Below are 12,463 nucleotides of genomic sequence, written 5' to 3' on the forward strand. Positions count from 1 at the left end.
CTTTTTTCTTTTTTTTGAGATGGAGTCTCGCTCTGTCGCCCGGGCTGGAGTGCAGTGGCACCATCTCCGCTCACTGCAAGCTCCACCTCCCGGGCTCACGCCATTCTCCTGCCTCAGCCTCCCAAGTAGCTGGGACTACAGGCACCCGCCACCACACCCGGCTAATTTTTTGTATTTTTACTAGAGATGGGGTTTCACTGTGTTAGCCAGGATGGTCTCGATCTCCTGCCCTCGTGATCCACCTGCCTCGGCCTCCCAAAGTGCTGGGATTACAGGCGTGAGCCACCGCGCCCAGCCCCATATTTTCTAAATATGCTAAATAATTTAAGACTAGCTTCTTAGGAAAGTAATACAAGAGCAGCAAGAACTGGAAAAACTTTGGAATGTGTATTTTTTACATTTACATTGTTAAGAGTAACCCTGTTTTCAAACAAAGATCACAAAAAAAGACTAAAACCATTGGGTGAATGGTTGGTGGGGAGCAGTGTTCTCAGTGTCAAGGTATCATTACTGCTAGTTAAAAAGGGAGTAAGGCCGCGTGCAGTGACTCATGCCTGTAATTCCAGCACTTTGGGAACCCGAGGCGGGCGGATCACCTGACATCAAGAGTTCAAGACTGGCCTGGTCAACATGGTGAACCCCTGTCTCTACTAAAAATACAAAAAAATTAGCCAGGTGTGGTAGCACATGCCTGTAATCCCAGCTACTTGGGAGGCTGAAGCAGAAGAATCACTTGAACCCAAGGTGGAGGTTGCAGTGAGCTGAGATCACGCCACTGCAGTCCAGCCTGGGCAACAGTCTGAGACTCTATCTCAAGGGGGAAAAAAAAGGGAGGAAATGGATCTTTATAACGTAGACATTTGGTTAAAATCACCTCAATGAAGTTTTCAACAGTGAGAAAACTGCTATTATGTGTCTCCTGATATAATGTAGTAAGACATTTCACACTGCCTATGTAATACTGGCTAAAAGATATATTACTGCTGGGTGAGGTGGCTCACGCCTCTAATCCTAGCACTTTGAGAGGCTGAGGCAGTCAGATCACTTGAAGCCAGGAGTTTGAGACTAGCCTGCTCAACCTGGTGAAACCCCATCTCCACTAAAAAATATACAAAAATTAGCCGAGAATAGTGGCGCACATCTAGAATCCCAGCTACTTGGGTGGCTGAGGCACGAGAATCACTTGAACTCGGAGGCAGAGGTTGCTGTGAGCCAAGATAGCACCATGGCACTCCAGACTGGGTGACAGAGCAAAACTGTGTTTCAAAGAAAAAAAAAGAAAAAATACATATACATATATAAAATATATATAAACATCATATACAAAATATATGTGTATATAAAATATATTACTCAGAATCTAATTATAAAAAAAGATAAATTCAAAAATTTGTATAATTATCCTGCCCCTTCCTTCCAAATGTCAAATATTACTTAAAAAAAAAAAAAAAAAGGTGGCCAAGGGGCTGTTTTATATTAAAGAGACTAACAACCAATCCAATTCATAAATTCTGATGTAATTGGAGAAAAATGCAAAGAAAAACCATAAAAGATTTCGAAGCCAGGCGCAGTGGCTCACGCCTGTAATCCCAGCACTTTGGGAGGCTGAGGCATAAAAGCTGGCCAACATGGTAAAACCTCGTCTCTACTAAAAATACAAAAATTACCCGGGTGTGGTGGTGTGCACCTGTAGTCCCAGCTACTCGGGAGGCCGAGGCAGGAGAACTGCTTGAACCTGGGAGGTGGAAGTTGCAGTGAGCCAAGATCATGCCACTGCACTCCAGCCTGGGTGACAGAGCGAGACTCCATCTCAAAAAAAAAAAAAAAAGATTTTGGGGGCATGGTGGTTCACATCTGTAATCCCAGAATCCCAGGACTGTGAGAGGCTGAGGCAGGTACGTCGCTTGAGCCCAGGAGTTCAAGACCAGCCAGGGCAACATGGTGAGATCCCCTCTCTACAAAAAATACAAAAATTAGCCAGGGGGAGGTGTGCGTGCCTGTGGTCCCAGCTATTTGGGAGGCTAAAGTTGGAGGATCACCTGAGCCTAGGGAGGTCAAGCACCACTGCACTCATTCCTGGGAAGCAGAGTTAAAAAAAAAAAGAAAGAAAAGATTTTGGGGACTACTGGGCAATTTTAATATGGACTAAGTATATTGTTGTTATGTAAGAGACTAAAGGCATGTAGGTGGCTCATGCCTGTAATCCCAGCACTTTGAGAGGCTGAGACATGCGGACTGCTTGACTTCAGGAGTTCAAGACCAGCCTGGGCAACAACAGTGAAACCTCGTCTGTATCAAAAATACAAAAAATTAGCCACGTATGGTGGTGCACGTCTGTGGTCTCAGCTATTCAAGAGGCTGAGATGTGAGGATGGCTTGAGCCTGGGAGGAGGAGGAGGCTGCAGTAAGCCAAGATCGCACCATTGTACTCCAGCCTGGGTATCACAGTGAGACTCCATTTCAACAACAACAAAAAAAGTCATGATGTCTACAATGTACTTTCAAATGGCTCATAAGACAGGCAACAAAGAGGCAAAATGTTACAATTGAGATAAAGAGTGTATTCGTTTTGCCGGGTACAGTGGCTCATGCCTGTAATCACAACACTTCAGGAGGCCAAGGCACGCGGATCACAAGGTCAGGAGTTCGAGACCAGCCTGGCCAGCATGGTGAAACCCTGTCTCTACTGAAAATACAAAAAATTAGCCAGGCACGGTGGTGCGCGCCTATAGTCCCAGCTGCTCGGGAAGGTGAGGCAGGAGCATTGCTTGAACCCGGCAGGTAGTGGGTGCAGTGAGCTGAGACTGCACCACTGCACTCCAGCCTGGGTGACGTGACAGAGTGAGATTTCATCTCAAAAAAAAAAAAAAAAAAAAGTGTATTAGTTTTTGTCACATTGTTCTTTTAATTTTTTTGTGGATTTGAAAAAAATTCCAGAAAAAAGTTGGAGGGAAAACCAGAAAATTATGTGTTTTCAATTGTCTGCCTTCAGAATTTTTTCTTGTCACTGAAGAATAAAACAAAACAAAAAGCCTGAGCAAGATAGCAAGACCCCAGGTCTACTAAAAATAAAATTAGGTGGGCATGGTGGCACACACCTATAGTAATAGCTACTCAGGAAGCTTAGGCAGGAGGATCACATCAGCCCAGGAAACTGAGGCTATAGCAGACTACAACTGCAACACTGCACTCCAGTCTGGGCAACAGAGTGAAACCCTGTCTGAAAAAAAAACAGAAAGTTGATTTATTTCACTCTGATTGTAGCAATAACCTAGGCACAATGACAACAGAAGTTGAAAAATTTGAGGCCTTCATTATAAAAATAGAGTGTTTGCAGGTGGGGTGCAGTGGCTCATGCCTGTAATCTCAGCACTTTGGGAGGCCAAGGCAGGCAGATCACCTCAAGTCAGGAGTTCGAGACCAGCCTGGCCAACATGGTGAAACCCCATCTCTACTGAAAATACAAAAATTAGCTAGGCATGGTGGCGGGCGCCTGTAATCCCAGCTACTCGGGAGGCTAAGGCAGGAGAATCGCTTGAACCCGGGAGGTGGAGGTTGCAGGGAGCCAAGTTCGCGCCATTGCACTCCAGCCTGGGGGACAAGAGCGAAACTTTGTCTCGGAAAAAAAAAAAAAGAGAGTGTTTGCAGCTTGACCAAGGTAGTTGGGATATGTGCAAATGGTAATGCAGATTGTCTGAAGACTTGGCTTCTGCGTTAGGTTCTTGTACTTATTTAGGAGTTAGATCTCAGGCAAATCATCCCTTAGTTTCAGTTTCCTCATAAATAAAATGGGTACTACAACTGTGAAATATTGTGTTCTGTACTTGTGTCAATAATCAGACCAACTAAGCTTGAACCACACATGCCTGTTAAAAGAGTGAGTAGTGGCCGGGTGCAGTGGCTCATGCCTGTAACCCCAGCACTTTGAGAGGCCAGGGCGGGCGTATTGCTTGAGTCCAGGAGTTCAAGACCAGTCTGGGCAACATGGTGAAGCCCTGTCTCTATAAAAAATAGAAAAATTAGCCAGGCATGGTGGCATGTGCCTGTAGTCCTAGCTGCTCGGGAGGCTGAGGTGGGAGAATCACTTAAGCCCAGGAGGTGGTGATTGCAGCGAGCTGAGATGGAGCCACTGCACTCCAGCCTGGGCAAAAGAGCGAGACTCCATCTCAAAAGGAAACAAACAAAAAACTGAAAGAGTGAATAGGTAAAAGTGGGGAAACTTTGAGACATGCAGTTTCCTAGTCATGATCCCTATGTAAAGTTGCCAGGAAAAACACATGTCAAGCTGTACTTTACGTAGTAAAACCAGTCTACCTTATATTTCCAACTATCAAACATAAGAATAAAAGAGTCTCAAGCTGGGCGCGGTGGCTCACGCCTGTAATCCCAGCACTTTGGGAGGCCGAGGCAGGTGGATCACCTGAGGTCAGGAGTTTGAGACCAGCCTGACCAACATGGAGAAAACCCCATCTCTACTAAAAACACAAAATCAGCTGGGTGTGGTGGTACATGCCTATAGTCCCAGCTACTCAGGAGGCTAAGGCAGGAGAATCGCTTGAACCCGGGAGACAGAGGGTGCAGTGAGCCGAGATTGCACCATCGCACTCCAACCTGGACAACAAGAGCGAAACTCCATCTCAAAAAAAAAAAAAAAAAAAGTCTTGGCCAGGCACGGTGGCTCACGCCTATAATCTCCACATTTTGGGAGGCATGGTGGGTGGATTACCTGAGGTCAGGAGTTACAGACCAGCCTGGCCAACGTGGTGAAACCCAATCTCTACTTAAAATACAAAAATTAGGCTGGGCGTGGTGGCTCATGCCTGTAATCCCAGCACTTTGGGAGGTTGAGGCAGGCGGATCATGAGGTCAAGAGATCAAGACCATCCTGGCCAACATGGTGAAACCCTGTCTCTACTAAAAATACAAAATTAACTGGGCATGGTGGTGCATGTCCGTAATCCCAGTTACTCGGGAGGCTGAGGCAGGAGAATCACTTGAACGTGCGAGGCAGAAGTTGCGGTGAGCAGACATAGCACCACTGCACTCCCGCCTGGGCAACAAGAGCGAAACTCCATCTCAAAAAATATATATATAAAATTAGTCAGGCATGGTGGCAGGCACCTGTAATCTCAGCTACTAGGGAGGCTTTGGCAGGAGAATCAGTTGAACCCAGGAGGTGGAGGTTGCAGTGAGCCAAGATTGTGTCACTGCACTCCAGCCTGGGTGACAGTGAGACCCTGTCTCAAAAAAAAATAAATAAATAAAGTAAATAAATAAATAAATAAATAAATAAAAGAGTCTCTAACAGCTCCGTTTCAAACATAATGTAGAGTGTCATTTCTTCAACATTCCTTGTCTTTTAGAGACATTTTGATGAGGGAATAATATACTTTTAGAAGGCTACACACAAATAGTATAATTATGCCTGCAAATGAAATGCTTAATAATAAATTACATGTTACCTAGCAATGTTACCAGCAGCAGAGACAATGGCATTCTGTGACACAGAGGCAACTCTGCTCATTCCTTGTCCGTCTTGTCCCAAATCATACACCTGTGAATACAAAATAATTCTCACTTAAACATGATTATATACTATACACATATTATTAAACTCTTGCTTTTAAGGGATCCTTTAATATTGGTATTTAATACAAACATGAAAACATTCAGATTCGAAATTTCATAGAAAGGGGCCCCTTCTGAGAAGTGAGTTGGGCTTTTTTTTTTTTGAGACGAAGTCTTGCTCTATTGCCCAGGCTGGAGGGCAAAGGCATGATCTCGGCTCATTGCAACCTCCGCCTCCCAGGTTCAAGTGATTCTCCTGCCTCAGCCTCCCAAGTAGCTGGGATTAAAGGCACATACCACCACACCTGGCTAATTTTTGTATTTTTAGTAGAGGCAGGGTTTCATCATGCTGGCCAGACTGGTTTCAAACTCCAGACCTCAGGTGATCCGCCCACCTTGGCCTCCCAAAGTGCTGGGATTACAGGCTTGAGCCACCATGCCCAGCAGGTTTTTTTTTTTTTAGTTACACAGTTCATAGGAAAAATTTAAGAGGCGGGAATTGTCTTCCTTAAAAATAAGGATTTATTTGACTCTTAATGGTATAATAATATTAATACTAACCTGTATTACTCCTTTCTCAGATCGTGTATATAAAATATTTCTAGAATTATCAATTGCAATTTGAAGAATAGGATCTAAAAGTAAGACAAAAAAAAAAAAAAAAAGAGAAAAAAGTAAACCCAAGGATTAACAAAGCAAATACATTAGCCAGTTACAACAAACTGTTGAATCAGAACTTTGTATTCAGGGGCTTTCTACTCTCTTGCTTTGTAGTTAAATCCTAGGATGTTTGCCTAAGATCCAGTCCAAAAAGCATTTTGCTCAGACAACACATGAAAAAAACACATGCTAAAATAAATACTGTGACTGGGTTATGAGCATAGAAAGTAAGTTATTTTGTCCTCTAAATGAATTTTAAGCCAAACCAAAAACAAATTCTAAGTTATTTTTTCATTCAATAATATTTAATGAATGTTTACTACATCCTAGAAACACAGAGTAAGTATACTGGTCCTTTATGTTAAGAAACTTCCAGTTTGGCCTAATTGATTGTGTGAAAGAAAATAATTTTAAAATTTAGTCATATTAATCTTTGGGTATACAGATCTTATTTTGCCAAAGCATTTTAAAAATTATTTCACCTGTTTAAATCTCTCAGTTAATTAAAAGCTAAGATATATTCTTTTTATATTGGAAATTTGTTCTAGACCAAGCAAACAATGTATTAGCTGTCTGAATGTCTGTCTCTCTCATATACACACACATATTTTGGTTTAAGTATGTACAGCTGTTTTAGACACAAGTTCTTTGATGCTACATTTATAGGAAATAAGTAAACTTGAGAATAAAATCCACACTTTCTCTATGTTATAATCTCCTTACCCTTTAAAAGACCTTATGAATATATACGAAATGCTACTTAACAAATTGTTTCAATTAAGAATGATAATTTCTGAAGAAAATGTTGAGGGAACAATGTGTTAGAAATTAGTTGTACTTGCCAAATTTATTGTTTTCTACTTACCATCTTCTGAGAATGTGAATTGTAGCAAGGAAGGAACAAGGAAAGAAAGTGAGCTCTTTGAATGGTTTATTTTCCTACATCTTTGGCTAAACCACCCTGCTTCAGCCTTAAAGAAAAAAATAGAAAGAAGACATAAAAGTATGTAACCCCCTTACAATAACTACTATATATCCATATTTATAACAACCTTCAAATCTTCATGAAATACCAGTTATAATCACTAATACCAGTTATAATCAACAAAACGAGACATATTATTCAAAATTAACTACTGAGTTTGGTCCATAATTTAAAATATCAACCAAATACTGACAAGGAAAGAATTTCAAGACATACTGTTAGATGAAAAGCCAATTATGGGCTGGGCACAGTGGCTCGCACCTGTAAATCCTAGCACTTTGGGAGGCCAAGGCAGGTGAATCATTTGAGGTCAGGAGTTTGAGACCAGCCTAGCCAACATCATGAAACTCTGCCTCTAATAAAAACACAAAAATTAGCTGAATGTGGTGGTGCATGCCTGAAATCCCAGCTATTGGGAGGCTGAGGCAGGAGAACTGCTTGAACCCAGGGGACGGAGGCTGCAGTTAGCCAAGATTGAGCCACTGCACTCCAGCCTGGGTGATAGGCCTGGGTGATACAGTGAGACTCCATCACATTTAAAAAAAAAAAAAAGCAGTTATGAATTAAATCAATAATCCAAGTGAAAACATATACTTGCAAAAGTGCATTATGTATTTGTATATATGTATACACACACAAACACATATGCATAGATATCTATAGAGACACTGATGTCTGCTTTATGTTCCACAAGGACATACATAGAATTAAAAATGACTTTTACCTCTGAGAAGAGGGCTGAGTTTTGTAGGCATGGTGTAGTCATGGGGACTATAGCTTCAACTGTATGCTTGAATATTTACCATAAAAATATATTAATGTCCTTATATAATTAGAAAACAAAATAAAGGCTTATCTTTCCCTACTCCATCAAGAGAGAAGAAAATCATTCACAAATGTCAGACTTACCTGGTAGGCTACTTCATATAAACAGCCATCCTTTCCAGCCAAGAAAATTCTGCCATTATCAGTGGAAGTTATTGTTAAAAGGTAAGTATTATCAGTAGGAAGAGAATATAAAGGATCTGGAAGCAACTGCATTCCACCAGACATACTATCATTAAGAACTCCAGAACCTATTTAACAAAGAATACATAAATCAGTTTATTAGCTACTCTACAGTTTTTAAAAATCTTTGCATTATCGTCAGAATCTATATGTTTACTCAATTCTTTTTTTTTTTTTTCTTGAGACAGAGTCTTACTCTGTCACCCAGGCTGGGTGCAGTGGCCCGATCTCAGCTCACTGCAAGCTCTGCCTCCTGGGTTCACGCCATTCTCCTGCCTCAGCCTCCCGAGTAGCTGGGACTACAGGCGCCTGCCACCACGCCCAGCTAATTTTTTTTTGTATTTTTAGTAGAGACAAGGTTTCACCGTGTTAGCCAGGATGGTCTCGATCTCCTGACCTCGTGATCCGCCCGCCTCGGCCTCCCAAAGTGCTAAGATTACAGGCATGAGCCACCATGCCCGGCCTTACTCAATTCTTATTGACAATTAACATAGTCAACAGCTTCTGTAATATACATTTTAAAATTACTAAAAGAAGTCTGATACAATTTGATAATTCAAGTTAAACAGAACCTGCAGAGAGTGTGTGTGTGTGTGTGTGTGTGTGTGTGTGTGTGTGTGTGTGTGTGTGTGTGTGTGTGTGTGTGTGTGTGTGTGTGTGTGTCTGCGTGTTTATTATATAGTAAAATAATAAACAATAAACAAGAAACTAACCCGGCCGGGTGCAGTGGCTCATGCCTGTAATCCCAGCACTTTGGGAGGCCCAGGTGGGCAGATCACCTGAGGTCGGCAGTTCAAGACCAGCCTGACCAACATGAAGACACCCCATCTCTTCTAAAAATACAAAATTAGGCCGGGCACAGTGGCTCACGCCTGTAATCCCAGCACTTTGGGAGGCCAAGGCAGGCGGATCACGAGGTCAGGAGTTCGAGAACAGCCTGGCCAACACAGTAAAACCCTGTCTCTACTAAAAATACAAAAAAATTAGCCGGGTGTGGTAGCGGGCACCTATAATCCCAGCTACTTGGGAGGCTGAGGCGGGAGAATCGCTTGAACCTGGGAGGCAGAGGTTGCACTGAGCCAAGATTGCACCACTACACTCCAGCCCGGGCGACAGTGCAAGACTCCCTTATCAAAAACAAACAAACAAAAAAACAAAATAAGCCGGGTATAGTGGTGCATGCCTATAATCCCAGCAACTCAACAGACTGAGGCAGGAGAATCACTTGAACCTGGGAGGCAGAGGATGCGGTAAGCCGAGATCACGCCATTGCACTGCAGCCTGGGCAACAAGAGCGAAAATCCATCTCAAAAAAAAACTAACCCAATGTTAACTTGTGGAAAAGAGCCTGAGGATTTGGCAGTAATAATCATTAATGTGAGTCAATGGAATTCAACATTTCACCCAGATTAGCTGTTAACTGTAATATCAATTGGCCAAAATATTATTATTTTAAAAAATGTTAACATGTGGGTTGCCATACCTGTTTGCAAATTAGCATAGCTGAGTCCAAGAATTACTATGTCTACAGGGGTAGCCAAAACCAGGAGGTGTCGCACATGAGGCTGAAAGATACCTAAGATAAAGTAGACACAGGGCAGGAATACTTTCAGCATTTAAGCACTAACAGAGTAAGCTTTTATTACCATTAAAGTGAGTTACTAATTAAATGGTATATGAAAAGTCTGGATGCAGTTTAGTCAATTCTGTTGTTAAAATATTACTATGTATGATCATTTAAATAAGTAAATTTTGAATGTCATCAAGATAATGAAGAGGAAAAAAGTTAATAGCAGTGGAAAAGAACCACCTTAGAAACCAATCACTTCAGTATTTAATGCTATTTTAAAAGTGTTATATTACAAAATAGTTTAAATGTATTAAAATATAGAGATGTATATTTGTATATCCATGTTCATAGCCGTGTTTTTCACAATAACTAAAAGGTGAAAACAAAATCCAAGTGTCCATCGATAGATGCATTAAAAAAAATGACTCTCTCTCTCTCTCTCTCTCTATATATATATATACACACACAAAATGGAATACTACTGAACTTTAAAAAGTAAGAAACTTGGCCGGGCACAGTGGCTCACGCCTGTAATCCCATGGGACGCTGAGGCAGGCAAATCACCTGAGGTCAGGAGTTCGAGACCAGCCTGGCCAACATAGTGAAACCCTATCTCTACTAAAAACAAAAAATTAGCTGAGTGTGGTGGCACGTGCCTGTAGTACCAGCTACTTGAGAGGCTGAGGCAGGAGAATTGCTTGAACCCGGGAGGCAGGGATTGTAGTGAGCCGAGATCACGCCATTACACCCCAGTCTGGACGACAGAGTGAAACTCCATCTCAAAAAAAAATAAAAAAATAAAATAAAAAGGAAAAATGTTCTGATGAATGCTGTAACACAGATGAACCTTGAGCACATACGTTAAATAAAATGAGCCAGTCACAAAATGACAAATATAGTACCATATCATTCCATTTATCTGAGGAAACCTAGAATAGTCAAATTCTTACAGACAAAAAGTGGAATGGTTACTACCAACCACTGAGGGAAGGAGGAACAGGAGTTTTTAGTTAATAGGTACAGTTTCCGTTTTACAAAATACGGAGTTCTAGATATAGATGGTGGTGAAGGTTACACAATAACGTGAATGGACTTAATACCACTGAAGTGTAGGCTTAAAAACAGTTAGGATGGCAAAGCTTGTATTATGTGTATTTTACCATAATTAAAATATATATAATAGATTTCATTTTGAAATGCAAATAAAAGCTAGACAATTTTAGAAAATAAAACTTACACCTATAGTTATCTACAAAAGAAAAGATTACAACCTTGATAATAGTATAGAGCAATATTTATACACCTATGCATCTCTTTTAGATTCTATGTAAAGGAAATACATTTGCTTTGCTTTTTTTTTTGAGACTGAGTTTCATTCTTGTTGCCCAGGCTGGAGTGCAGTGGCTCGATCTCGGCTCACTGCAACCTCCGCCTCCCGGGTTCAAGTGATCCTCCTGCCTCAGCCTCCCAAGTAGGTGAGATTACAGGCATATGGCACCACGCCCGGCTTATTTTGTATTTTTAGTAGAGACAGGGTTTCACCATGTGGTCAGGCTTGTCTCGAACTCTTGACCTCGGTTGATCCACCCCCCTCAGCCTCCCAAAGTGCTGGGATTACAGGCGTGAACCAACGCACCTAATGTCTTTATTTCTTCTTTTTTTTTTTTTTGAGACAGGGTCTTGCTCTGCTGCCCAGGCTGGAGTGCAGTGGCACAATCAAGGCTTACTGCAGCCTTGTCCTCTTATGCTCAAGTGATCCTCCCGCTTCAGCCTCATGAATAGCTGGGACTACAGGCACGCACCACCATGCCTGGCTAATGTTTCTGTTTTTTGCAGAGACGGGGTATCACCACGTTGCCCAGGCTGGTCTTGAAGTCTCAGACTCAGGCGATCTGCTCGCCTCAGCCTCACAAAGTGCTGGGATTACAGGTGTGAGCCACCACACTCAGCCTGAAAATATATTTTCAACGCAAGTAAATAAATAGTGTATAAAATGTTGGTTTGGGCTGGGCGTGGTGGCTCACGCCTGTAATCTCAGCACTTTGAGAGGCAGAGACGGGCGGATCACTTGAGGTCAGGAGTTTGAGACCAGCCTGACCAACACGGTGAAACGATGTCTCTACTAAAAATACAAAAATTAGCCGGGCATGCTGGCGGGCGCCTGTAATCCCAGCTACTCGGGAGGCTGAGGCGGAAGAATCACTTGAACCCAGGAGGCAGAGGTTGCAGTGAGCCGAGATCGTGCCATTACACTCCAGCCTGGGCGACAGAGTGAGACTCCATCTCAAAAAAAAAAAAAAAAAAAAAGAAGTCTGTTTTTACTTAACTGAATATCTATAATTGCAAAACGGCCATAATCTTAAAAAATTCACTTAGGCCTTGCAAAAAAGTGATTTTTGTCTATTATTTCCTCCTATAAAAAGGTACATTTGGCTGCGCAGTGGCTCACACCTGTAATACCAGGACTTTGAGAGGCCAAACATGGCCGGATCACTTGAGGCCAGGTGTTTAAGACTAGCCTGGCCAACATGGCCAAACCACATGCTACTAAAAATACAAAAATTAGCCGGGAATGGTGACACATGCCTGTCATTCCAGCTACTCAGGAGCCTGAGGCAGGAGAATTGCTTAAACCCAGGAGGTGGTGGTTGCAGTGAGCACTGAGGTGGCTC

General features: G+C 42.1%; 1 protein-coding gene across 2 annotated transcripts in view; it reads right to left on the reverse strand.

The window, feature by feature from the left end:
- The window catches only part of NUP155 (nucleoporin 155), an 82,223-nt gene that overhangs the window by 54,110 nt on the left and 15,650 nt on the right, over nt 1–12,463 (reverse strand). The window contains exons 5-9 of one of the 2 annotated variants that reach the window (XM_024246988.3): nt 9,705–9,797; nt 8,123–8,289; nt 7,094–7,199; nt 6,130–6,203; nt 5,463–5,554 (exon numbers count right to left, since the gene is read on the reverse strand). In XM_024246988.3, the coding sequence (XP_024102756.1) occupies nt 5,463–5,554; nt 6,130–6,203; nt 7,094–7,199; nt 8,123–8,289; nt 9,705–9,797 (532 nt within the window). The remainder of the gene's footprint in view (nt 1–5,462; nt 5,555–6,129; nt 6,204–7,093; nt 7,200–8,122; nt 8,290–9,704; nt 9,798–12,463) is intronic. The other variant, XM_024246989.3, reaches the window with a different exon arrangement.

The sequence above is a fragment of the Pongo abelii genome, chromosome 4 (genome assembly GCF_028885655.2).
Source record: "Pongo abelii isolate AG06213 chromosome 4, NHGRI_mPonAbe1-v2.0_pri, whole genome shotgun sequence".
NCBI lineage: Eukaryota > Metazoa > Chordata > Mammalia > Primates > Hominidae > Pongo > Pongo abelii.